At 37.7% G+C, this 27,823-nt stretch overlaps 2 protein-coding genes across 4 annotated transcripts; one reads left to right on the top strand and one right to left on the bottom strand.

The window, feature by feature from the left end:
- Positions 1-875: 875 nt before the first annotated feature.
- Positions 876-5,983, bottom strand: dusp26 (dual specificity phosphatase 26). Of its 2 annotated transcripts, none has more exons than XM_083569394.1 (4): positions 5,516-5,983; positions 4,052-4,230; positions 3,670-3,881; positions 876-3,497 (listed from the first exon to the last, which is right to left on the bottom strand). In XM_083569394.1, exons 2-4 carry the CDS (start codon positions 4,228-4,230, stop codon positions 3,295-3,297), a joined length of 594 nt encoding a protein of 197 aa, XP_083425520.1. In that variant the 5' UTR covers positions 5,516-5,983; the 3' UTR covers positions 876-3,294. The 2 variants fall into 2 exon arrangements, with proteins under 2 accessions (XP_083425520.1, XP_083425519.1); XM_083569393.1 differs by having other exon boundaries at positions 4,052-4,253; positions 5,516-5,980.
- Positions 5,984-6,608: 625 nt separating this feature from the next.
- Positions 6,609-27,628, top strand: clip1b (CAP-GLY domain containing linker protein 1b). 2 transcript variants are annotated; one of them, XM_083569305.1, is made up of 22 exons: positions 6,609-7,272; positions 9,440-9,584; positions 9,673-10,166; positions 10,864-10,988; positions 11,074-11,269; positions 11,386-11,583; positions 14,150-14,253; positions 14,361-14,421; positions 15,158-15,262; positions 15,584-15,709; positions 16,147-16,263; positions 16,692-16,749; positions 16,973-17,211; positions 18,116-18,178; positions 21,005-21,111; positions 22,829-22,928; positions 23,059-23,108; positions 24,043-24,103; positions 24,214-24,370; positions 24,456-24,508; positions 26,142-26,254; positions 26,355-27,628. In XM_083569305.1, the coding sequence occupies exons 2-22, from the start codon at positions 9,497-9,499 to the stop codon at positions 26,581-26,583; spliced, it is 2,844 nt and encodes a 947-aa protein (XP_083425431.1). In that variant the 5' UTR covers positions 6,609-7,272; positions 9,440-9,496; the 3' UTR covers positions 26,584-27,628. The 2 variants fall into 2 exon arrangements, with proteins under 2 accessions (XP_083425431.1, XP_083425432.1); XM_083569306.1 differs by lacking the exon at positions 15,158-15,262 and having other exon boundaries at positions 6,610-7,272.
- The last annotated feature ends 195 nt before the right edge of the window (positions 27,629-27,823 follow it).

The following is a 27,823-nucleotide window of genomic DNA, read 5'->3' as shown; positions in this document are numbered from 1 at the left end:
ACTTAAATGATTTTAGCAAATGGCTGCAAAATAAAAAAGAGTGAAAAATTTAAGGGGGTCTGAATACTTTCCGTACCCACTGTATGTGTGAATGAGAGGGAGGGCAGTGAAGTGGTGCAGTTGCAGGGAAAAAAGGTGGAGAAGGTGGAGCAGTTCAGGTACCTGGGGTCAACAGTGCAAAGTAATGGAGAGTGTGTTAAAAAAGTGATGAAAAGAGTGCAGGCAGGGTGGAGTGGGTGGAGAAGAGGGACAGGAGTGATTTGTGATAGAAGAGTATCTGTAAGAGTAAAAGGAAAGTTTATAGGACTGTGGTGAGACCTGCAATGTTGTACGGTTTAGAGACAGTGGCATTAACTAAAAAACAGGAGGTGGAGCTGGAGGTAGCAGAGCTGAAGATGTTGAGATTTTTGTTGAGAGTGATGAGGATGGACAGGATTAGAAACGTGTTCATTAGAGGGACAGCGCATGTAGGACATTTTGGAGACAAGGTGAGGGAGGCGAGATTGAGATGGTTTGGACATGTGCAGAGGAGGGACACGGGGTATATCGGTAATAGAATGCTGAGGATGAAGCCGCCAGGAAGGAGGAAAAGAGGAAGGCCAAGGAGGAGGTTTATGGATGTGGTGAGGAAAGAGATGCAGGTAGGTGGTTTGAAAAAGGCAGATGTAGAGGACAGGGTGGTATGGAGACAATTGATCCACGGTGGTGACCCCTAATGGGAGAAGCCGAAAGAAGAAGAAGAAAAAGAAGAAGAAGAAGAAGAAGAAGAAGAAAAAGAAGAAGAAGAAGAAGAAGAAGAAGAAGAAGAAGAAGAAGAAGAAATGAAAGAAATATAAAAAAAATTATTTGGAATCATACACAAGGAACAACTTCAATTTGGCCTTCTTTTTATTTCTGAATTTTTATTTCATAGTCTGAGGAATTAAAAAAACAAAAACTGCCGAAAAGAATTTAAGTATCGATATAACCAGGGTCCATTATAATGGAAGCTTTGAATACAGAGTAGAGAACATAAAATACAATGTCAATTTTGGTCAATCAGAAATTCTTGAAATACTTCACTTTTCCGTTTTAATGCAGAAAAGCAATACAAAAGAAAGTAAATATTAATTGCACAATTTTTTAAAAATGATATCTGGTATTATGATTATTCCTTATCCAGATTAAAAATCCTGTTATACTAAAAATCCCAGCCAACTCGTTTTTAATGTATCAGAAAGATGGTTTTACACAGAGGGTGTTTTTTTCAACAATGCGGGCAGTGTTATTTTGACAGATGCTGCTGGTTTTTTTGCAATCATTTATAACAGTACTTAGCTGCTGCAGGACGATATTCATGAAAGGTAACTTGTGGATTTTAGGACAAGTTAGAATGTAGTCGAGCCTGTCACTTAAACAATTAATTCTTTAAAAGTTTTTTTTTGAAGTTGAATATACTGTGGCACAATACTAAATGGGCAATACAGAACCATTCACAAGACACCTCAAACCAAAATACAGCATACAGTACACATATCTAATGCTAACAACTTGGTATTACACCCAGATTATTCACACCACACAGTTATGGCTTGGTGGCAAATGATTACCAATGCAGCATGTTACAAATACTGACACTATTGAGGTATTTATCACTTGTGAATTGAGAAATATGCTTGTATATGTATATACACACACACACACACACACACACACACACACACACACACACACACACAAAAAGAGTATAACTGATCTACGTTTCTCCGTAAGATCTTAACGAGAGCAGAGAAACTGTTTGTAAGACACAATTTGGTGTGCAGTATTTTTCCTCTAATTGAAGTTTTTGTGGTCCCAACTTAAAGCAGATTATAAAAAAAAAAAAAAAACGTATAAACGACACACTAAAATCATACATTAAAATGTTTCTCATTAAGCTAAGTCACAGACAAACACTTTCATATGCAATCACTGTATAATAATAGCCTAATACATAATATTACATTAAATACCTAATAGGTTCATCCATTAAGGCTGGACAGAATAAAAAATATTGTCAAATTAATTTATATTTAATTCATTTCTGCTGACCATAAAAACCCAGTTATCAGAAACAGATGCTTCATTGACATGTCAGATACTGTAGGTTTCTGTAGAATCTGTTATATTGCATTAACTCATACAAAAGGGGCCAAATCACTGCTACATGAAGAGCTAGAGCTGCCAAACAAAAGATGGCTGCATAAATATTGTGTAAAATTTTCAGAGGTCATGATATAATAAATACTAACCCTATTATAAAAAAATTTACATTTGAGAAAATCAGCTTAGAGTAAGCAGCTTATAAACAGATATGTTGCAAGAAATCTCTCTATCATAGTGGATCCACATCTCTTTACTCTTTAATTTCTTTGAATACAGTTATAATGAACCCTTTCAGGCTGCTAGCCTTATTCCGTTAACCAGATAATCAGACGGTTTTTTTTTGTTTGTTTTTTTAAATACTGCTACTCATAGCAAAGATTGTTGGATAAAGCTGGATATGTACCAATAATTCATTCACTGTTTTGTGTTTGCTTTGGAAATTGAATTACAGTGGCTTGTAAAAGTATTCACATTCCCTGAACATTTTATAGGTCATTTGGTTGCTTCTCTGACTAATTCCCTCCGTACCTGCTCACAGACCTGAGTGAGTGGCCTCCTCCCAGATTCGGAGTCGATAAATATTCTACACATAACTAAACCCTGACTGATGCTTATCCAGAATTTTCTCTTGTTTTTTTTTTAAGGTTGCTTGGTCTTTAATGTTGTTTGGTTTGGAATTTCCTCTAGCAAACTCTGAGGTCCTCTAAAAATTGAGATCCTGTGATGTATTAATTACATACAGGCCAATTCTGTTCCCAGCAATGGGGTTAAAATTTATGCAGTCATAAACTTTACAACTATTATTGATTATATTGATTCCCTTGCAACTAATAAAGGCTATTCCGTATAAATCATGACAATAACCCTTATTTAGTTTACTTTGGATCCAAGTTGTAATACTGTGAAGAGCTACAATGGGAGTGAATACTCATACAAGCCCAATTCAATAAAAGGTGAAACCGAACTGGTTAAAGAAGCTCAGTGATCTGGTCATTTGAACAACATGTCAGGGTTAACACTGAATAAGGCAGTATGCACACCTCAAGAGGTCTTAATGTAGTAAGGCATTTCTACTGATCACAGAACAACAGTGTGAAAGATGGTACTACATGTACACGCATTAGCCAAGGCAATGGGTTTGAAGTGGGAATCCAACGTTTACAGGTGGTTTCAGGTTGTCTTTCGACTGGCACGAAGAATGCTGTCGAGACCACTGAGCTGCCGGAGGAAGCCTCGATTGGGGGTGACACCGCGGTGGTCCTTGACCGTCTTAATGGCTTCGACTAGGGTCATGTTCTGTCGAATCATAAGGTAAGCCAGCACCAGTGTAGCTGAGCGACTCACCCCTACTGCACAGTGCACAAGCACCGTTCCTATAAAGCCAAATATAAACTACATAAATAGGAGAACACTTTACCACATACTGTAGGTTCTCAACCTTGGGGTTGCCGGAAATGTGGATGAGATTGCAAGAGATTTACCAACCACTATTGATAATGTCTTCATAACCAACATGCTGTCATGTTAGTTAATGTTTGGCCTTACCTCCCATGCTGAGGGCTTTGTGAATGAATTCTGCAGCAGGGTAGAAGTTGACACTCATGTCAAAGGAAGGAGAATCATGGGCCTCGATACCATGGTAGGTAATATTCATTCCCTCATAGTTCTCTGCACCACCTCGCCATTTGCTCTGTGCACAGTTGAGGATGTGTGTAATCCCAAGTTTTATAAGTTCCTGCCGGTTTGAGGCAATGTCCCTGGAAGATTTTTGGTAAAACAGGTGGGTAAGTAAAATGCCGTTATACAGCATAGCATTCTATGACATTATCCATGCCTGCAAAAGTAAAGCCACGGTGTCCAATGTGACTTCCAGTTCATATCCTAACATTTTACCTTCTAAAAAAATGTTTATGTATAACCTACTCACTGGTCTCCAATGTAGAGTCGTGGCCAAACCTCATCGGCATGATTACAAGCTGTTTTTCCAGTGTACAGGAGACGTTCGAGTTCGGCAATGCTCAGTATAGGAGACCCTTTTTCTGAATCCCTTCTGCTAGGAGACCTTGAATTGCTCCGTGATCGGGAGAATCTAGACATAAAAGCCATCTGCACTGATTGTTAGTGAGGTTCTGAAAACAATAAATAAAAATAGCAAGGTAGAAATAGATATATATATATATATATATATGCTGCTACAATTTAAAGTCAATCTCAGTCTCAATAGTTAATGCCTTGGAAGATGATTCATAGCTCTGCGTGCCACAAACTCTTTTCATGTCATGTGGATTTGTGTATCTTTGTATTAGTCTCTGATTCTGTTATAGGCCTGTCTCCACCTCTGTCCAGTAATTGGTAAGTTGACCTATTGTGTTTACCTGCTCTGTGTTTAGTTCTTGATTGGATTATCTATTTATACATTGTCGTATTGTAGAAGAGTCTTTTATCATGCCTTTATTGTCTTAAAATCAAGCTGTATTCTGTGTTTTGCTGACACATCATTTTCACACATGTAATATTTAATTTTTTACATCCAACGTTTCTTTTTTCTAAAAACTAGCATCAACTAGCATTGCACCAAGATTTTAAATTCATCCAATCAAAAAATTCAGTAGCTCAACAAATTCAGTATTGACCTGATATATCAGCTGGTATATTGTTCAGAAACTAATTTTCACCAGTCGTCCTGAAGATTGTGTACTGTAGGTGCTGTACATATGCAGCAGTTTATATTATTTATTTAATGCACTTCCAGGAAATAATAATTTGGAGAGGAGTGAGCCTGCAAAGTGCATCTCTCACAACAATCAAATCAACATTGAGCATTTAAGTAGTCCCAGATGAGTTGTAAGATTTCTTTCCGTTATCATTTAGTAGCGTTGAAATGGAAAGAATACATTACACGTAACCATACAACTGTATATAAACACAGCTCGTATTAGAACGAATTCTATTGTTTCATGCTGTATTCGATTCATTCTCTTTCCATTCTGTCAATGGTTTGCAATACAAGTATTAAAATGGCAAAACGTGTATTTTTGCTTAATGAACGCTTTATTCAGTAGTGGACTCTTATGGGTTTTTATGTGCATGCATGGTTTCATGAGAAATTATTATTCTATTCCAAATACATTATTCTATGTTTCAGTAGCAAATAACCTGCCTCATGCTACAGTGTTTCCATAGAGAACAATAGATGATTTCATATAGAAATTAACAGAAATCGGTGGATAATTAGGTGTAAATTAAATTATCCCTCCGTTATAACCAGCTGGAATCCAACATCTGGCCACTGAAATAATCATATTTAATAATGGGCTCACAGGACAGGCACCATAACGCCTATTGTTTATTGCAGAAGGTGGACAGACAGACTGTCTGAAATCCCTCTTACCTTCCATCCACTGTTGTTTCCAAAAGCACGACAAAAAATATCGCTTTGTTCGCTCGTCTTTTCTGATTCTGTAGCTCCTCTGTGGAAAAAAAATTAATCGGGCATCTTTTAGTGACTCATATTGGACTGCGTAATGAGTGTCATTGCAGCCTGTAGAGGAGAAGCAGCACGGAACGCCCACCTCCTGCACATTCCCATTCGACTTAAAGCAACCACACAGGACACAGCGCACTGAAGCTGTCTGAAAAACAATACTTCTGCTTCATAACCTATGGAATGGATTACAAAAGCCTTTCATCTTACAGTTATAAATGAATTAAGCATTTGCCAAGTGCATGGACCACTGTGATGCTCCATGAAAAATGCATGGCATCAACATTTACAATCGACCTATAATCAACGCTTTTCCCGAGTTTAATTATGATTTACTTTATTTTCCATTACAACTCATGATAGTTGGATTTCTGACTTGCTGAGCTCCAGACTGTGCGATGCAGCAGCGCTTTATTAGTCTTTAGTCCATCTGTATGACTTTCTCACCTACACATTCTTGTCGACTGCACTGAGTAGAAACATTGTGCGTTGAAATGTTGTGTTCAGATTTCTTTCATTAATCTGACACTGAACGTTGCTGGGAAAGTGAAGAAACCACAATTGAGGGAAGTGTAGCTCGTCTATCTAACGTGTTATATTGTTTTCCATAAATACATCCACAAACAAGTGCAAATCGGCTCTGCAATGGGTTTATTGCACCCAATACTGTTGTGTTGTCCTGTCTAGTCTAGCATGATCTGTCTGGTCCTGTCTCACATTGTTGTCTTGTGCACTGTGTTGCATTCTTACCAATTCTAATGCATTCTAATATGGACAGGTTTGAACGGGATGCATTTAAAATCCACTTGTCTTGTGATAAATGCACCGGGGGGACAGGTGGGCTGATCAAGGAAAACTACCTAGAACATTACGTTGTAAGATGCGAACATACTCCCCGAAATACGATAGTAATCGATTATTTTGATATTATCATTATTATGATAAACCGACCGTGTAAAACGGAGTACAAAAAAATAACGCGGTCCAAATCGAATCACTGACTTGAGCCACTAGAGGCAGCCAGTCACCACAATGTTCACCCTATTGCCACATGAACGATTTTGACCCTCTTAAAAATTTACAATATTGTGCAATCAGTTTGTAATTACTGCATTGGAGCTCAGGTAGGGCCATCACACGTTCCCCGTAGGTCGCGGTATCTGGCTCGTGCAGGCTGCTCGCCAGTTGCCATAGCAACCCAGGGAATTCCGGGTGCCCGTTATTCATCCTTATGCTAGGCTGCTAGCTGGAATACAGGTTTTTGAATATTAATATTAATTTTAATCAGTAGACAAACAGTATGTTTTTTTTTCTTTCCCTAATGGGAAATTCGTTATGTCTTTATTTGTTTTATGAACAATTAAATGGACACCTGGTCTTTGGAAGGGAAGGAAAGTTACTGCGACACATTATGCTAGTTAGCTGGGTTAGTCAGGTTTGGGCGTGAAAGGATGGAGCTGATGGCTAGCTTGGCTGCTAGTCCGAGGTAGTGCCTCTGTTACGTGTGTGTGTGTGTGTGTGTGTGTGAGCGAGAGAGAAAAAGAGAGAGAGAGAGAGAGAGAGAGAGAGAGAGAGAAAGAAAGAAAACTAACACAACAAATCCCTGGGATGCAGCTCATAACATTCCTTCACTTCTTGCAGTGGGGCGGTGTTTGATTTGGACGGTAAGACATGCGCGCTTCTATTTCTATTAGCTAGTTCGTATTTTCTAAATATTAAAATATCGAAGCTTTATGTCGGTTCGAGCCAAGTTGTGTTTAACAACAATTTGACCGTGATGCTGGTTACGAAGACAGCGATAGCGAAGTTCCTAAAGGGTAGGAGTGTTACGTTCTTATTATTTGAAACATCAACAGCTATAATGGCAGCTATAATGGACTTGATGGACAAGAGAAAGCGAGAAACAGCTACCAGGAAACCAGAAATATCAGCTGTTTGTGTGCAGATGAAAATCTCTATTTACGTGTCGTTTACCGTTAGTCGTGTAACTTCAAGGCCTGAGTATATACACTGAAAACTAGTTTCGCTGAAATGTTCAGCATTGATAATGATGATGTTGTTTGTTACTTATGGGCAGTGGTGGTTCAGTGATACTGATCATAAGGTTGGGGGTTCAAGCCCCAGCACTGCCAAGCTGCCACTTTTGGGCCCTTGAGAAAGGACCTTAACCCTGTTTGCTCCAGGGTTGCTGTATCATATCTTCACTCTGACCCCAGCTACCTGGCAAACTGCAATATGCAAAAAATACAATTTCCATTTGGGATTGAATGGGATTTACTTTTAAAAAAAATAAACAAATAAAAAGAACCAAATACTTACAGTGTCCTCCACTAATATTGGCACCCTTGAAAAGAAGGCTGTGAAAAATCTCTTTATTGTTGAAAGTTTTTTTTTTTTTTTTAATCACATAAATATGCTGCTCATACAGAAATGACACAATTGCAAACATAACATACTTTTATAAAAAAAAAAAAAAAAAAAAAAAAAAAGGTGAACATACATTTGTGTGGCACAATAATTCTTACCCCTATGAATTAATATAAGTAAAATATATTTGAAGTATATTCCCACTGATATGATCTCACAAAAAGTTGGGATACTGTGTTAAAAACAGAATGCAATGATTTGCTAAATCTCATTAATCCATATTTTAGATACAATAGAACATTGAAACATGGCAGATGTGTAAACTAACAAAATGTACCATTTTAAGGGAAATCTTGAATTTGATTGTCACGAGATGTCTGAAAAATAATTGGAACGGGGCAACAAAATGATGTAAGTGTTACTAAAAAGAAAATAGTTGGAGGAACATTTTGCAATTTATTAGATAAACTGGCAAGAGGTGAGTAACATGATTGGGTATAAAATGAGTATCTTAGAGAGGCAGAGTATAACAGAAGTTAAGATGGCAGAGGTTCACCAGTCTGTGAAAAACGTCTGGAACAAATTCAGAATACTGTTCATCAAAATAAAATTTAAAAGACTAAAAATCTCAAAACCTATACTACTTAATGTCAAAAGTTTCATAGAATCTTGTGAAACCTCTGTGCTCAAAAATCAGTATTGGATGCTCGTGATCTTCGGGCCCTTAGGCAGCAATGCATTTAAAACTGTCATGATTCAGTAATGAAAATCACTGTATGGGCCCAGAAATCCATCCAGAAGTCATTGTCTGTGAACACAGTATGCAGTGTCATACACAAATGCTGGTTAAAGCTCTATCATGCAAGAAGCAACCATATGTGAACATAACCTAGAAACGTTATTGTTTTCTCTCAATGTGTCAAATTGAATATGAAATTCTTTTTGGAAACCATGGGCACAGCATCCTCCAGTTATCAGCACTCAGTTTATATCAGAGACGCTTAATAGAAGTCTGCAAAAGCTGTATTTAATTTTAATGCCATTTTCAGTTTTAAATCAAACATACTTTGTTTGAAATGTTTTTTACAATATCCCTCTGGAATTAAAATTGTGAATGAACTTTTTTTTTTTTTTTAATTGTCATCAATCATATTTGTTGTTTCCATTTTTTGTATTTTGCCCAAAGAGAGACCCTGTATTTTTTCCCTACATCTTAAAAAAAATAAATGATATAAAATATTATTGGTTTATATAACAAAATCACTAGTGGACTGTTACAACTCACTTTATGACCTAAACTAATCAATCAGTAAGTTATAAAAGACATACCATGCAAAGTGGATGGTTGTTAGCAGGTTAAATGTTTTCAAATGGTAGCACCTGAAGGTATATTTAATACAAATAATTTTAAATTATTGCTCTTTTGTGTATTATCCTAATTCTGGCTATTATCTCTCAATTTAGGTAAAGCCCCGATTCCTTTGAAAAGTCAACTCATTTACATGCACAAAGAAAGGAAACATGAGTACAGGAAAGCCAAGTGGTCTTAAGCCACCTACTAAGATCAGTAAACCTAGCTCTTTACCAACCAAGACCTCCCCACCTTCAGGTAAGAATATATTACTGGTAGCATTGATGACGCATGCAATCTGACATAAAGGTTCAGTCTTAAACGACTGTCCTATATTTATTTGCAGCCACTGCAAAAACTTCAACTTCTCCAGGTCCTGGGGCTGCAGGTGTTAATGACTCAGTGGCAGAGTTTACAGTTGGTGAACGTGTTTGGGTGAATGGAAACAAGCCAGGATATGTTCACTTTGTTGGTGGAACCCAGTTTGCACCAGGCCAATGGGCAGGAATTGTTTTGGACAAGTCTATAGGAAAGAATGATGGCTCAGTCGGTGGAGTGCGCTACTTCCAGTGCGATGACCTGCGAGGCATTTTCACCCGGCCTTCCAAACTGTCCCAGACCCCTCTTCCCGAGTGTGAGGCCAATGGTGCGCCGCCTTGCACTAGCCAGATGTCATCTGCTGACATTCCAACTGCTGCTTCTGAGGAAGCTCAATCTACCACCGCTGCTAAAACCTCAACAAACCTGGCCACGGCGGCCAGCGGTTCTGTTTCCAACCTCTCCGAGACAGACTCGACCATGAAGGGAAAACGGGAGCTGAAGCTGGGCGATCGTGTTCTGGTGAGAATATATATTGTTATAAGGTTCTGATCATACTTTATCATACATGATTTGAGATTTTTGAAACAGTTCTAAAAGGTTCTAAAAAAAGCAGACATCAGACAGTACAGTATATGAAGCCAGCTGTTCCTACAAAATATTTCCTCTACAGACACATCCTGTTTCTCAGTAATTTTCTAGACTTTTCTGGCTTAAAAGGGACAACTGAATTCTTTGGTGTCTTACATCACCACAGCAAGAATAACAGGGTTTTCAAAGTTTAGATTTATGTGGTCGACTGTAGGTTGAAAAAGAATCTCGAATGACAAATCTCCAAGAATTCTCCTCTTTCACATCTTTCCTTCCTGTAAAATTGAAACACTTGCTGGTGTCAGCAAGTAAGCTTCACTGCTGTATTTGTGCTGGTGCCTACATCCACGGTTGTGATTCATCATGACATTTTTAGAGTTTAGGAAACATAAAATGCTTTTGTGTGGGTGACAAAGGACCTGTTCTTGTAGAATGAGAGAGTGACTTGGAGACTACCGGTCCTAATGTTACTCTGCTCAGAGTTTGTTCCATTTATGACTGTATTTAGAATATTTGTGGTTGATTTTAAAAGTAGAAGCAGCTCCCGAGGAACTTCTCTGCTAAAACCGCTATGGGGTCCTTAGTTTCAAAGTGTTTCATACCAAATCCGTTGCATTCCTAATTACAGATTGGGGGAACGAAGGCAGGCGTTGTGCGCTTCCTGGGCGAGACTGAATTTGCTAAAGGGCATTGGTGTGGCGTGGAGCTTGATGAGCCGCTTGGCAAGAATGATGGAGCCGTGGCTGGTGCCAGGTATTACAGTATACTAAACAACTCTAAGTGTATATCCTTCTCCTTTATATTTTCTTGACTAATTATTTTTTTTAATTTCTTTTAGGTATTTCCAGTGTTTGCCAAAGTATGGTCTGTTTGCTCCAGCACATAAAGTGACCCGCATTGGCTTCCCTTCCACCACCAAATTGAAAAACTCAAGGCGCAGGTCCACTCTGCAGCATAGCCCCAGCGCCTCCTCAGTCAGCTCACTGAGCTCAGTCACCTCTTCAGTGGGAGGAAAACCGAGTCGTGCAGGCCTTGTAAATACTCACACTTATTTAAGACTGAAATGTTAGTTAAAATGGATTATACAGTGAGATATGCATAAGCCATTTCACCATTTTGCCTTTTTATGGTCTTTTTTCTCATTGCCTAGTTGACAGAGACATCATCCCGCTATGCAAGGAAGATCTCGGGGACCACAGCCTTGCTGGAGGCTCTGAAGGAGAAACAACAGCACATTGAGCAACTCCTGGCTGAGAGGGACATAGAGAGAACGGAAGTGGCCAAAGCAACCTGTCATGCCGGAGAGGTGCAGCAGGAACTGGCCTTGTTAAGGAAAGGCCAGGATCAAGTGAGTTGAGTGTTTATTGAGTGTCCTTGGTGCTGCATTGTAGTATGAACAATATATTTATTTTTGTGAACATTATTAACAACTTATATATATATATATATATATATATATATATATATATATATATATATATATATATACAGTGGAACCTCGGAGCTTGTGAGGGTTAGGGACCAAGACCGGTCGTGAGTTCCAAATTTTCGTGACCTTTTGATACGCCCCTTCCAACCCAGTAAAAACCCAAAGAACACTATACGAAATCGATTTAAATGAGTAAATAACACTATTTCACTCCATAACACTTAATTATTAGACAATTTTAATGAGATAAACCTTGATTAGAAATGTTAAAACTAGCGTTTTGAGCAGCTCGCGAAGGCCGCGAGCTCCGAGGTTCCACTGTATATATAAATTCCGAAAATCCACCCCCGCAGCCCCTATGGTACCTTAGTGGATTCATTTAGACATTGTCACTTTAATACAATAATGTGTTTTATTATAACAAATTTACGAAACTTGTTAGTGAAAACATAGTTTAAAATGTTATTCCTAACGTTCCTGAACATTCGGTCCGGCTGTGGATTCCCACGAATTTTAAAATAATCTGCAACTTGCTTTTAGTTAGGTTCCAAATGAGAACCCTCAAATTTTCCGAGCCGCAAATGATCGGGGTTGACTATATATAGATGGATATTAATGTAATTACAATGTAACTAATCTAATTACAAACAAAGGACTTCGTGAATAAATGAGGTGAAATCAAAACCTTCAACTACTTTCTTTCTTTATTCAGATATAAAAAAAAATTATACATTTGTTTTACTGATCCGCCAAGTCAAGTCAAGTCAAGTCAAGTTTATTTGTATAGCGCTTTTCACAACAGACATTGTCTCAAAGCAGCTTTACAGAAAACAACAGTGAAGGTGAATGGTGTGCATTTGTCCCTGATGAGCAGCCGTGGCGACAGTGGCAAGGAAAAACTTCCTTGGATGATATGAGGAAGAAACCTTGAGAGGAACCAGACTCAAAGGGGAACCCATCCTCATATGGGTGACATCAAGAGTTTGCTCATAAATCTTTCAACAATACAGAACAATTTGTGATCATCATAGATCCAGCATCAGCTTCTCCATGCCAGGGCCTTTAAACACTCGGCATCTACTTCTCCATGATCATCCATAGGTCCATAATCTTCACGAGGTGGGACGTGACTGGAGCTGGCCAAACCTCAGGATGCCTCGGGATGGGGAGAGAAAGAGAAGCAGTGGAGAGGAATTAGCGTAGCTGCTGTTCATGATATTAACAGCACAAGTTGATAATGTGCATGTGATCATATATTCTGGAGCACAAGGTTGTGATGTGATGTGTGTGATGTGTGTTATGTGTAGGCTTTGCTAAAAAGATATGTTTTTAATCTACACTTAAACTAGGAGAGTGTATCTGAACCCCGAACACTGTCAGGAAGACTATTCCAGAGTTTAGGAGCTAAATGTGAAAATGCTCTACCACCTTTAGTGGACTTTGCTATTCTAGGAACTACTAGAAGCCCAGAGTTTTGAGATCTCAGGGAGCGTGACGGATTGTAGCGTGTTAAAAGACTGGATAGATACATGGGAGCCAAACCATTTAGTGCTTTATAAGTGAGTAGCAGTAGTTTGTAGTCTATTCGAAACTTAATAGGAAGCCAATGTAGGGACGATAAGATTGGGGTTATATGATCGTGTTTTCTTGACCTAGTAAGAACTCTTGCTGCTGCATTCTGAACTAACTGAAGCTTGTTTATTAATGATGCAGGACATCCACCTAGTAATGCATTACAGTGGTCTATTCTAGAGGTCATGAACGCATGGACGAGCTTCTCTGCATCAGATATAGATAACATATTTCTTAGCTTAGAAATATTTCTAAGGTGAAAGAAGGCTGTTTTTGTAACTTGAGTGATGTGATTTTTAAAAGATAAGTTGCTGTCTAAAATAACTCCCAGGTCTTTTACCGTTACCAAGTCTCAAATCAAGCTGACCATGATGCACACATCCGGTAATTAAAACCGTCTGTGTGAAAACATGGCAAAAGTTCAGTTGTCGTTATGATTTACATAATTTAAAACACCAAAATGACTTAAAAAACAAATGTAGTCTTCATGCTGTGTGTTGAGTTTTGTTTCACTAATAATAAATATCTAATAAAAAATATAAATAAAGCATCCATATTTGTCCTTGCCTATGCTGATTAGAGTATTAAAAACTTGAAAAGTATTAATTTAAGGTACCTTTACAACAGATTAATATGTGTGATTAAGTAGCAATTAATCGCGATTAAATATTTTAATCGATTGATATATATATATATATATATATATATATATATATATATATATATATATATATATATATATATATATGTATATGCAATATATATGTGTTTATGCTATATATATATATATATATATATATATATATATATATATATATATATATATATATATATATATATATATATATATATATATATATATATATATATATATATATATTGCCTACATGCCTATGTTTTTTTGTGTTACAAGTATGTTCTTGAGATGGAGGCTAAACTTGACCAGTTACGCAGACTTGTCGAAACTGCTGACAGAGAAAAAGTGGAATTGTTAAATCAGTTAGAAGAGGAGAAAAGGTAAAGTTTATTATACAAAATGAATTACATATAGGGGGTGAGTTCACATGATATGTTTTTGAGCAACCATTATACGCATTTTGAAAGTTCTTTGGTCTGTTATGCAGGAAGGTGGAAGATCTTCAGTTCCGTGTAGAGGAAGCTTACATTACCAAAGGTGACTTAGAGGTAAACCGAATCTTTATTTCAACACAAGGAACAAGCAAGTCTTCTAAACATGATATATATTCAATATGCATTAAAAAGTTTTTATGGTTGAGAATTCAGTAATAACTTTTAAGAAATGTGTTGACAGTTGCATTTTATATTAAATGATACAACATACCAGTGTTGAATCGCATTTTGCAGACACCACTTTAGAGTCTTGTTCAGGTTCTTATTAATTCCTTTTGAAAGCATTATTTAATTTGCATTACATTATAGATGTGCACTAATTTATCTCAACACTGGCTTTTACTTTGTTTTTCTTATATTTTGTTGCTTATCGTAAAGAAATCTTAACTTTATATACTAATATTTGTATGAGAAGACATTACTCAGCTTGTTATTTCTGCTTACATATGCTCTAATTTATACTAAAAGATTTTACACCGTTGCGGATTCTCATCTTATATTATGGAAATGTGTTCATGTTTCATTCACTCATTCATTTTCTTATGCGTTCACTCATGTTTTGGTTTTTCTGATCCTTGGTTTTTCTCCTTAAACTCCTTGTTGCCATTCTAGTCTTTTTTCGTTCTGTCCAGCTTCCACACACATCTCTTGTGCCACTACTCTCTTTGTTCTCATTCATAGACAGTGGATGATGTCAAGGCTTGCGTGAGGCTTTTCGTACTTGGCGTTAGGCTTGCATGTGACTGCAGCACTGCTGTTCTCTTTCTCCTCTCCTCTTTCTTACTAACAGACGCAGACCAAACTGGAACATGCCCACATTAAGGAGCTCGAACAGAGCCTTCTCTTTGAAAAGACCAAAGCTGATAAACTCCAGAGGGAGTTAGAGGATACTAGGGTAATTCAGTCTCACATTATCAAATAAGGCAGGCGTTTTGATGAGTGAAGCTGCATGAGTGATCTTTTGAGGCTTTAATCACTGCTGCATTTTTATGACACTTTTGCCGGTTTTGCATGCAGGAACGAGGTAGGTTTGGAGTTTTCATTACCAGGATGTTACACCAAGAACAGCATTTTTTAAAATACTAGCTATCCATTAAAAACCTTACAGATAGTATTGATTGAAAAACAGTTCAGCATGATAATAAAGGTAATTCCTTTGTTGTGATGTGTGTGTTACTCTGTGAAGTAACTAATGGCACTGGGCCTAATTTTATAGGTGGCCACAGTGTCTGAAAGGTCACGGATCATGGAGCTGGAGAAAGAAGTTTCAGAGTTGCAGCTACGCTTACGAGCTCAGCGAGCAGAAGCTGGTTCAGGCTCACCTCCATTACAGGACAAAAAGGTCGGCGCATTTATTCCAGAACATAAGCAGATCCTTTTAAAAAAAAAATAATAATAATAATAAAAAAAATATATATATATATATATATATATATATATATATATATATATATATATATATATATATATATATATATAAAATTATTATTATCATTATTTAATTTTATTTATTTATTTTTATTTTTATTTTATTATTATAATTTTTTTAAAGGATCTGCTTATGTTTTTTTTTTTTACTGTATTAAAAAGTAGTGCATTTACCTTTAGGATATTGATTTTCATGTTTCATAAATACTGTGGGTGAACTACATTATCACTTAGTAGTAGTATATGAATCAGGATTTATTTTTTTTATTTTTTTTTACTGATAATTTAGTTTAGATTTAGGCTTACAGTGATTTGAAAATGTAAACAGATGGTATATTTTTATTGTTACAGGTTAGGGAACTGAGCAATGAGCTGGAGGCCAGACACAAAGAGGTGCATCTCCTCCAACAGAAACTCAGCTCCTCAAATCAGGAGAACACTTCCCTCCAGCATCAGCTGGATGATTTGGTATGATGTATTTAAGCTAAAAGAAAATAGATCTACAGATTGTAAAATGTTGTTACTTAATTTACACGTCCATATAACTACAAAAGCAGTTTCATTATAACTAAACTCTTGCTACTTGTTTCATATTTCGGCACAATGCATGCTGTAATATGAAGCTGATGGATGGTGTGATGTGGCTATTTTCCTATCAAATGATGCAACAACATTTTTAATTTGACATATTCCACAGCAATTGCAACATTTTTTTTTTTTATGTTAGATTTAATAAAGTGTCTACCAGGAAAATGTTTAGCAGTGCTTGTGTTGAAATGCACAGATAAACAACGCTTGTAACATATTTTACTGTGTGAAGGGATGTAGAACAGTCCAGCACCCAAATCTTTAAATGGCTCCATTAGTTTATACTCATTTCTGTTTCATTATTACAGAAGAAAAAACATGATGCCGAAGCGGAAGAACATAAAAAAATTGCACTCTGCATAAAAGGTAAAAATAAACTTGACTTGTATGCACATCTGGATGTTGTTGAGCAGTTGATTTGCTCAATTGTATTGCTGCATATACATACCAATGGGAAGAATTTTCTAGTTCTGCACAATATAGCACTAGCATGATTGTAAGTATCCCATTAGTTTGTATTTGCATTTTCAAATGTTTGTTTGAATGAAGGGTGAATGTTGCTATGAGTGATTATTTTTTGTGCTTCTAGAGATGCAAAGTAGCACGCAGGCAGAGAAGGAACATCTGGAGCAGCTGCTGAGTGAAAAAAAGAAGCTGGAGGAGGAGGTGGCCCTCAGGCAGCAGCAGGATGATGAGCAAAAGCAGCGTGAGAAGGACCTGTGGGAGAAACTAGGCAAAGCGAAGCAGGAGCTGAGCGAAGTTCAGGGAAGGAGTGATGAGCTGGAGCACAAGGTGGCTGAGCTGCAAGTGTTCAAGGATAAAATCCAGGTAAAGCATTGACCTTAAAAACATGATTAGCCAGTGAGTAGCTGGATGAAGATTGAAGTTGATGTAGCATACGTTTGTTGAGTTTGTCTTTACAAATGGTGCAAGGGCACACAAGCACAAAAGGTTTCACTGATGCATACTTATTCATTACGTTTGTTACTTGTTTTTGACACATTCGGCTGTTAATGAGATAAGTGTGGAAAAAATATACCTGTGAAAATATCTTCCAGTAAACTACATTAACATCCCCCAGGGATTGGGACTACAGTATTAGGTTGATTGAATTTCCTACTTGGCAGTTGTGCATACCACATTTGGAAGGAATCCACAGTGCTCTGTAGCTCCATCCCTCTGTTCTGCAGGCATGAAGGCATTGGTGGGAAAAAGCGTTCGTGAGCAAATCATATTGCTTGGCTCATATCATTTTCAGCCGCTACTCAAGGCAAAGACACGTGCATTAAGAAGAGCTTTTTTTCCCCCCTGTGCCTAGAAAAAAAAATCATTAAAATGAACACTGGGTTTAAACTTGAAGCAGTCCTTAGGGTTCTTCTCACAATGACTCGAATATTACAGACATACCATTTGCACTCATTTAACTCCCATTGTGTTTTACACTCTTGCGAAATGTGAGATTTACAAGGCACTAAAGTGTTGAAGTGTCACAAACTAGAGACTCCAATAGTATTATTAACCTCACTGTATGTGGCCTTTCTGGTACTCTCACAAATCTATTAAAAACTCCACAAAGACGATAGTTTACATTATTCAACAAATAAGTCAAATGCAAGGTGAACAATGAGTAAGAGAAATCGCCATAAAGACGATACAAAATGATAGGATATAACTTGTTTCTTGTCAGAAAGCCCTGGCTGTGTGATTTTAACCTAATGTATATTGTTCCCAGAATATCCAGTCTTCAGAGGTTTTGGAACAATTAAAACAAAGGAATCAAGATTTACATCAGGAGGTAAGGAGATTTGGTCTTAATGTGAGATTGACCTTCTAAAAATGTTTCATCTTCATGACCTTATATTCAGAGATGCTTGCAGAGAGTGGAGCTATCAAGTGGTGTATCATGCTAGCTAGTTTCTATTCTGCAATTTGATTTCCATTTTACTTGCATGTTAATGAACTATATTATTACGCATCTGGTTAGCCTTTGTGTAGATGAGAGTATTTCAGTGGTCGTGCAGCTGTGCAGTCATTTATTTTAATTGAAATGTGGAGTTGGCCCAGGGTCTCTGGTTTGATCCTAACGTCTGATTACTGTTGAGTTTTGCATGTTTTCATGTCATTTTCTTTTAGGTTATCTGGTCTCTCTCACAAAAAAACATTTGGTACGTAAACTAGTGACTTGAAGTTGGCTCTAGGTGTGAAGTGGGCGCATGTGCATGTTGCAGGACCCGGGCTAAAGCAGTGCAGATAAACGAATTAAAAACCTTAAAAATAAAACAGACTGATAATCAAACATTGTGATAAAGTTGTTACCTAACTTGTGTGGTTTGCATTACAGCTTATGCACAGCATGTGGTAGCATGTTTAGCTTATGTCATTTCTTAAATAGTAATTGAACGGACATTTAGGGCAATTAGAACTCTACTGTGTAGGGCTGTGAAACACAGCTTTATATTTCTTTATATTCTTTGCATTTTGGAGTTTTACCTGTAAAAGTAGAAAAGGTATGTTTTTATTTACTGGGGCTAAATTGTTGTATTGCCACTGGTCAAACCAGGGATAGTTTTTAATTAAAGACGATAAAAATTTGTGACTTTTACAAAATTACTCTCCAATATGGCTTAGTCTTCCCATGGAAGTGAGTAAGGAAGATGAAAGACAAGATGGCAGCTGTTAGCCAGCTGACTGCCAGCTGTTTCTGTGCTTCAGGGAGACAGATCTATCTAAAGGCAGATCAGCTCATTGAGTAAATGAAATGATAACACAGGTCATCCTTGAATGCAGCACAGGAGGTCTCTTCTTTCATTAAGTGCAATTGCTACAATTGTCTGTTTTTACAGTTGATGTACAGCACATATTTACAGCATATGTGTAAGTGTAAATCCCAGAGTTTCACTTGCACACACCAAGTGCTGTATGGTTTTTGAGTGATTATCATGAAAGGAGTACAGTATTTAATTAAATTTGAACTGTCAGCAGTTTCTATTGAGTTCATCACAAGGTGACTTCTTGTGTCGGTAATCAGCATGGAATAAGCAAATAATAATCGTCCTAAAAAACACAGCAACACTTTTAAAATATTTGAATGGCAAAATCTTTACTTTTGAATGTTATCGCGAAGACTCAGCTTGTACTCCGGCATGCTTTCAGACCAATCTATTTTTGAACAGCAGTGCGCCAGAGGTTTCCTAATTTGACACATACATGGCTGAAGCTGAGCTTTGCGATCTAGCACTTTCTGTCTTACTTTCTTACCTTGTCAGTCTGTTCCAGCACGTTCCATATATGATGTGATGATGCACATGTGAGTCTGGTTGCCGGCTGCCGTGTTCCGCTTGACTTGGCAAAACATTAGTAGCTAAAAGCTACAGTCCAGGGCAGTGTTATTTAGCAAACACTGTATTTTTGCCCTTCCTGTGGGCTCACCACCTGCAGGAGGGACCGTAAGGGATGGTGCTGTGAGGATTGGGTAGCAGTCGAAGGCGGGGGCCTGCTTAGACTGCTGCCCCCGCGACCGGAATTACGGATAAGCGGGAGAAAATGAATGAATGAATGAATGTATTTTTGCCCTTGATTTTGAAAATGTTTAAATTCAGCAGGAAATGATACACCCCAAATTGGACTTTTTGCATGACACATCCTAAATTATTTTCCATTCTGTTAGGATGTGGGATGAGGAAGCATTGTGATGCTAGATGTGCGTAATGTGACAGATTTTGTGAATCAGTATCTTCACTCAGACAATTGGCAGTGTGGAGAAAAACATGGGGGCAGAGTGAACAGGTGCTGGATGCAGGATACCCAGCGACAGGGCAGTGAACGGATGAATGGACCAGATTGGTGGAGGACGTGGGATGGAAATTGGGGAAAAATAGAATATGGAGGGGGTAGTGCTGGGAGAGAGACAGAAAGACACAAAGAGTGAGGGAGAGGGAGGAGCAAAGAGGTGCTTACGTATTGAAGCTGTCATGTGAAACATGTCGGAGAGGGTGTGAATGTGAGTGCCCGGGACGGTGGCAGCGACAGAACGCGCTATGCTGTGTGAGCTGCTCTCGCATGCTCTTTAGTTGTCACGCAGCAGGGGGTCGATGGCAATGCATTATTGATCTTGCTGGTTTGTCTGCATAAAGGGGTTTCAAGGCTACACAGACATGGATGTAGCAGCATTTCAGCAGAGCTACTCAGGAAGCATGTATACTTCTCACTTCCAGGTACTGTACTCTTAGTGTAGAGTAAACCTTCTATTCAGTGCAAATGGGGGGCATGTTGTTACTTGGTGGTAAATTAACAGGTCATGCATTGCTAGTACAGTAAATGATAACTGTTGTGACTATCTGTTCAACTTGTGGGGGATTGTTGTACAAATATATATTTTAAAAAGTTCTCTCTGTTTTACTGACTAAAATGTAAGTCTATAAAAACTTTTTTATATTTTTTGCATTGGTTTTGTTTGTATAAATAATGTTTGTTGTCAAAAGCTGGTTGTTGATAGGAAGTATGTTTGTTTGATATAATATATATTTAAAAAATCTCACTTTTCAGAGAGCATTCTGAGCATCGTTCGAGCATCGTGAATAAGGTTGATGCATGTAATCTGTTTTTATCTCCCTTCGTCCAGCTTGAAACTCTGAAGCAGCAGAACTCAAAGTATCAAGAGGAACTTAGTGTGTGCAAGGATCAGCTTGGTTCTGAGAACCAGCGCATTGGAAGCCTGTGCAAAGAAATGTGAGTAGTCGTTTTCTAGTTACCCCATGGTGCACAATTGAGACCCACTCATGCCAGTCTTTATAGGTCCTTACATTTGACTCAGTGTTTTCGTGCGTCATTGAAAGCAAATTGTATAAACGATGACATAAGAAAGCATGTGGCTACAGCATCTTTCATTTAAAATACCACACAGAACCAAATAGTCTTAATCCCATAGGATTAGTTTTTTTAGTCAGGTTTATCGGGAATTTACCCACAAGTCATTTTCAGCCAAGGGTTAATACATGAAATATAATGCATCTTTAAAAGGAACAGTTACATTCCATAAGCTTTTCCCAAGATGCTTTACATAATTGCCTGCCTCGTTTTTCTCCAGGGACTTTGCTTCAGCAAATCTGTCCATGACCTTTCTAAAGGATAACTTTTTTTTTTACACATGGAGATATAGTTAATCTGTCTCTGTATCACGTACAAGAAACATGCTTGTTGGCATTTGTTTTTAATTCATTAGGAATTCTACTAAATGCTTTTCTGGTTGCATTTGAACGTAAAAATTTAAGTGTGATAAATCTGATTTAACAGCGCTCAGGATCAGTCCGAGCAGCCAGTAAAAAAAAAAAACTAGCATGTTAAATGCATATGCTGCAGGCAGTAATGACTATACAGGGGTTTTTGTCTTAAAAACTGATTTGTTTGCTTGTTTATTTAAAAAAAATAATTTCTCATCATGCATCAGAGTCAGATTTCTCATCACAGTCAGGTTCAGGCGTTTAAACAAAAGCAGTCAGGAGAGTGGACAAAAACACAATGGCAATATGAATATGACTGTTTAGAATAGTAAATCGTTAACCACTATTATTTTAAATAAATGTCAAATGTATTACAGGTATTATTTTGATATGTGCAAGCCGACATATTGAATAAGTCCAGATTGATCATAAGTACCAAGGAAGAACAAAGTACGAGTCAGCTCTAGAGCTGTACATGAGTAATAAACATCAATCTTCCACAATACTTTCTTTCAGTTGGTGTTTTAATTATGGAGGTGAAGAGACACATTATGGTAATGTCTAAAACTTTGCTCCAAAATCTAGCATATGTGTTCAACTGCTAACTAAAGGCCACGTATATGATTTACATGATTTTAACTCCCATCAGGAAAAAGGTGCTCCTTCTGAAGGACTCTTCATATGTATTTAGATAAGTATGGATTTGCAGTGACTTTTCCCTCAGACTAGCCAACAGATATTCTTTTAATTTGTCTGTATGAAATTCCAGTGGTTAAGGTCTGGGTTACTGATCATAAGGTCAAGGGTTCAAGCCCCAGCATTGCCTAACTGCCACTGTTGAGCCCTTGAGCAAGGCACTTAGCCCTCTCTGCTCCAGGGGGCGCCTTACACATGACCCTGTGCTCTGACCCCAGCTTCCAGACAAGCTGGGATATGCGAAGAACGAATTTCACTGTGCTTTAATGTATATGTGAAAAATAAAAGCTATTCTTCTATTCTAAAGTTTAAAAAAAAAATGGCTTTAATACCAGGCATTCTTTTTAGATAGAAAGAGGGCGAAGTGATGTGGATGCCTGTACCCTGGCAAAAAAAAAAAAACGTATACATATTTAATTCACATAACGAGTTTGCGATCCACCTGTTAACAAAAACCCTAATTTGTGTCCCAAATCTACAGCACGAAAGCAGCCATTATGTTTATGAGAGTTCTGTTTTTCACCTGGCAGCGAGGAGCTGAAGCTGGCAGCTGATCAGAAGTCATTGAGGCTTGTGGCACTGCAGGAGGAACAAGGAAAGTTTTCTCAGAAGCTGGACAGCAGCCAGCAGGTGAGCTATTAGCTGTGTGTACTAAAGAGCATCTACAAGTTTTACTAATCAGGAGATTTAAATAGTGTATTTTTGTACAGCAAGAAGTCGTCGGAAGAGATTTATAAACGGGTTTGTTTTCATTTTGTAGCTTACTGGAGAGCGTCTGATTCCAGACGACCAGTCGGAGATTAGGGAGAGGTAAGGGTCGCTCTGATGCAGTTTCACTCCACCCAGCTGTAATTACACTGCCTTCAAATTACTGTTATTTCCTGAGACTGGCATTTTATAAGCGCCTTCACTGTTACATTGGAAGCCATAATAAGGACTTGTACTGGTTTTTTTTTAAAGGAGTTAAATAATGTAATTTATCTAGAAACTTAATGTCAAACACTTTTGTTTTAGTTGGCCACCAGGAGAAATGTAGAGTTACTGACTTAGGTCAGCAGATTGTTCTCCATGTTTGCAAAAAGTTACACCAAATTATAGCAGCATACATGAATTTGCTATACCAAATAGTGCATTTCTTGTAAATTAGAACTGATTAGATCAATTCTGCTCTTGTCTCCTTTTTTTCCGTTCTACAAATCCATGTTTCTCCATACTGCGTACTCCTATTAAAGCGGACATGTTTTCGCACAAGCGAACTGAAGGATTTTCAGTTAAAATAAGACCGTTTGCATAACATTGCATCACGTTTTTTTTTAACATATTGTACCGCATAGCATTGCACCACATTGAAACGCGCTTAATATTATCTCCTTAAGGCATAATATTATCTCCTTAATATAATTTATCACATCCCATATTGACACTGCATACTGTGTAATTCTGGAAGGTACAGTGATGCACATGCTCCGTCAGAAGTGGTTAAAAATGCCAAGTGCAGAGTGAAGTGCAGCTTATTTAAAGGCCTGTTGGGAAATGAGGGCCAGTGAAGCAGAAGCTAAAAACAGTACTGGATTCCTTGGGGCGATCACCTAAAATAAGCTCTGTGCTATATAAGGATTCACAGTATTTTCTGGAGAACATGCAGGTCATTGGAAAGTTTCTCTCCGCGTGCCTTTGTTTGTCTTCCAGTAAAGATTACTAGTAGTTACATTTGTACATTTGCTCCCATTGTGTGAACCTTTAGGGAAAACACCAACACTTTGATATCCGAAAAGGACAAAGAATTAGAAGCATTAAGGAATGAGGTAAGAGCTTTGAGTACCGATTCAAATTCCACAAAGGCAATATTTGCACCTGTACACAGCTGTTGTTATATTTTTTGTTGAGATTTGAGCTAAGAACACTGATACGTCAGATTGCAGTGTTGCGTGGAGAGAATGCAGTGGCTAAAACACTGCAGACAGCTGTGGAGTCTCTGGAGCGGGACAAGGTGACGCTACAGAGCAGAGTGCACAGCCTCGAAATGAAGCTGGAGGGCAAGCAGAGTAATGACCAGGAGGAGAATTCCTCTGGTGAGTCAGCATACAAAAGCTTCTTCAGTAACGCTTTATAACCACTGTAGTTTGGATTATAATTGTATATTATGTCTGTGCATAGGTGATGCAATTGTAAGCCAGCTTAGAGAAGAGAAAGAGTTTGCTGAGGGACAGGTAAACAAAATGTTTTATTCATGTAAAGCATCCATTCATTATTTTCATACATCTTTGTTCAGATGTGAATGTTGTCCTGCTTTTATTAGCAAATTTGGAAAATAAGTTTCTGTTTTGAGGGTTCTGACGGCTGTGTCACTGATAAAATTTTATACTGTAGGCATTTTGGTTAATGAGCACAGTAAAGCGTTGGTGTCATTTTGATGACAAAATGTGCATAGTATTAAAAAGAGATTTAGATCCAACATACCTCAGGCTGCTATGGATGAGTAAACTGCAATGGTATCAGATGTAGCTTCATTCCCAGTTTATAGCTTTTAATAATGATAAAAGAGCATATAGAAAATCATCATACCCTGTGAAAAACTTTACATTTTGTCACATTACACCCTGGAAAATAAAATAAATGAAGATTTCACTGTTAGTAATGAAACTTAATTCACCATGGTTGGGGAAAGTGCTTGTAAAGGACCTCTGGGATAATGTTGAAAGTCTACAAAAAGTTTTCAAAGGCTTTAGCTATCCTTCTGAGTTCTGATCAGAACACCATTAAGAAGAAGAAAGTGTATTGTACCACCAACACCATGCCTGCATCTGTCCAAACTGAATGACCGAGCCAGGAGGGCATTGATCAGAGAAGCTACCAAGAGGCCAAAGGTGGTTTTATGGCTGCTATTGGTCTGTGCATGTGACAATAAAAAAAAAAAACTGCTGTTTGTATGGCATGGTGGCAAGACAGAAGCCCTTCCTGAAAAGTGCAACACTCAGTGTCGTTTACACTATGCAAAAATACACCTGGAACTCTCTGATGACATCTGACAAAATGTGCTATTGTCTGATGACCTTTTTTGGACTGAACCCCAAGCATTACATTTGGGGAAAATCCAACACAGCACACCACCTAAAACACACCATACCTACTTTGAAGCATAGTGGTGTCAGTATGTCGTAGGAATCTTTCTTTTTAGCAGGGACTGATTGGTCAGGATGGATGAGAAAATGAATGCTGCCAAGTAAATCCAAATGATTGAGGAAAAAAACTGCATCCCCGTGCTAGACAGCAGAAGATGGGCAGGTCATTCACCTTCCAACATCACAATTATCCTAAAAATATCGCTAAAAAACAATGCAATGACATAAGAATAGGAACGTGAACGGACCAGAATCAGAGCCTTGATTTAAACCTGATAGAAAATATGTAACATTTGACTGAACTTGAGCAATTCTGCAAGGAAGAATGGGCAAATATTCCCCAGTCTAGATGTACAAAGTTAGCACACTAACTGTGTGGGACTGATGACTTTTCTGACCCTGTTATTATAGTATTTTTTTTTTATTATTAATGTTTAGCTCTGTTTTTTTTTTTTTTTTTTTCATTAGTTTGATGAAGATGAAAATTAGTAAAGCTGGAAAAAATTTCTTTTGGAGTGGGCTTTGTTTTCAGGCTGTGTGACAAATAAAGTAACACGTTGAAAGTGGTATGATGATTTTCTGTAGGCTCTGTACCTACAAAAACTAACAATGAACTCCCCCTTGTGGAGAATTTCCACTAAAAGTGATATGTCATATGGGCTGTTCATAACTTTACCTTTTTTCGTGTGTGCATACTCAGCTGTTTGTTTTTGTTTAACAGATCAATTTCCTGAACTCAGTCATAGTAGATCTTCAGAGGAAGAATGAGGAGCTGAAGGTGAAGCTGAAGAAAATAGCCTTGGCTGAGTTCAATGGGAATGACGAGAACAATGGGTGGGTCTACTTCCTTACTGGTTCACATCCAGGATATGAGATATAAACTATAGGCTTTTACAGTAGTCTCTGTTACATTCATCTCATTTCTTTTTTTTAGATCTGGGGAGGTCAAGAAGAAGAAGAAAATCCCGCCACGTGTCTTCTGTGACATCTGTGACTGTTTTGACCAGCACGACACAGAAGACTGTCCCACCCAAACACAGTCTCCTGACTCGCCCCCTCACAGCACGCATCATGGCAGCCGCGGAGGGGAACGGCCCTACTGCGACATCTGCGAGGCGTTCGGTCACTGGACAGACTCCTGTAACGATGACCAAACTTTTTAATCCGTTGATGTTCCACGTTCTTCAAAACAGGCAAGGCACAAAATATTTCGCCGTGGGTAAGCTCTTATTTTTGTATGTCCTTCACGTGATTTAACTGAAGGCGACGATGCTTTAATTAATGTGTCATTAATATCGGTTTGTCTGTATAGTGTAGATCATATTTTTGACAGAGATCTGACCTCCTTGTGGTAAATGAAACACTTATCACAGACACACACAGGCTTTCGCACCAAGACGTTTGAGCTGCCCGATTGTAAATGATTGCACTACTCACTTTAATGCATTCCTTGTTACAAAATAAGCACATATTTTTAACTGCCAGTTGTCTAAGTTATTCTTTTATATGAACTGTCAAAAAAAAGAGGTAAATACTCAGTCTTATCAATGGCTTTTCAAAATGTTTTTACATCTTGTGTACTACATTTTAATAAAATACCACTTTGCATCCAGTTCCATCACTCTGTATAGCTATAATATTTCTATTAGCGACATGGTTTACAAATTAACCTGTTCAAGTCCCAAAATATTTTTTTTGTCTCTGCAATTACACATTATGCAAAAAGAACTACGTTTTGGGGCATTTGTGCTTCATTTCATTGAGCTCCTCTGTACACTGCAGGCCAAAAGTATTGAAAACTGAACTATTAATCGTCAATGAAACCAGACCCATACCAGCAGGAACCTCATACAAAAACGCCTTGAATATTTCCGGTATTAGAGCTAAAGAAGAAAGAATTGATTATTATAATCTTTAATTTTTATTTATATTTGTTAAAGTCCAATGTACTGTACTGATGTGCAGTTATGCTGCAGACATGTTTGCATTTTGGCATTGTAAATATACATCTGTTTGTCTGTTATCTCCTTATTTATACACCTACTTCCATACTTGTGGCCTATAGTGTCAATCATTTTACAGTTGTTTGCGATGCTCATAGTGTTTCAGCAAAATATGTTTAAGTGATATTCTAACATTACAACAGTCTGTATTTATTGCACTGTTCATGGTGTATATGCACTAATTCTATATAAAATGATAATGAACCAAGTTTTTGATGGTTGAATGTTTTTTTGCCATTGTTTATATTAATATATTGATATGATGTGAGGTTCATTTACCAGCACGACACTAAAACAGGTAGCAGTAATGGTTACTTTTGACTTAAGTACATGTCAGAGCCCGAACCTTTTTTGCTTTAACTTGAGTGAAAAAAAGTGTAGTGAATACTTCAACTTTTAA

This window comes from Silurus aristotelis, assembly GCF_946808225.1.
Source record: "Silurus aristotelis genome assembly, chromosome: 18".
NCBI lineage: Eukaryota > Metazoa > Chordata > Actinopteri > Siluriformes > Siluridae > Silurus > Silurus aristotelis.
The sequence above is the reverse complement of the archived record's forward strand: the minus strand, read 5'-3'. Positions and strand labels throughout refer to the sequence as shown.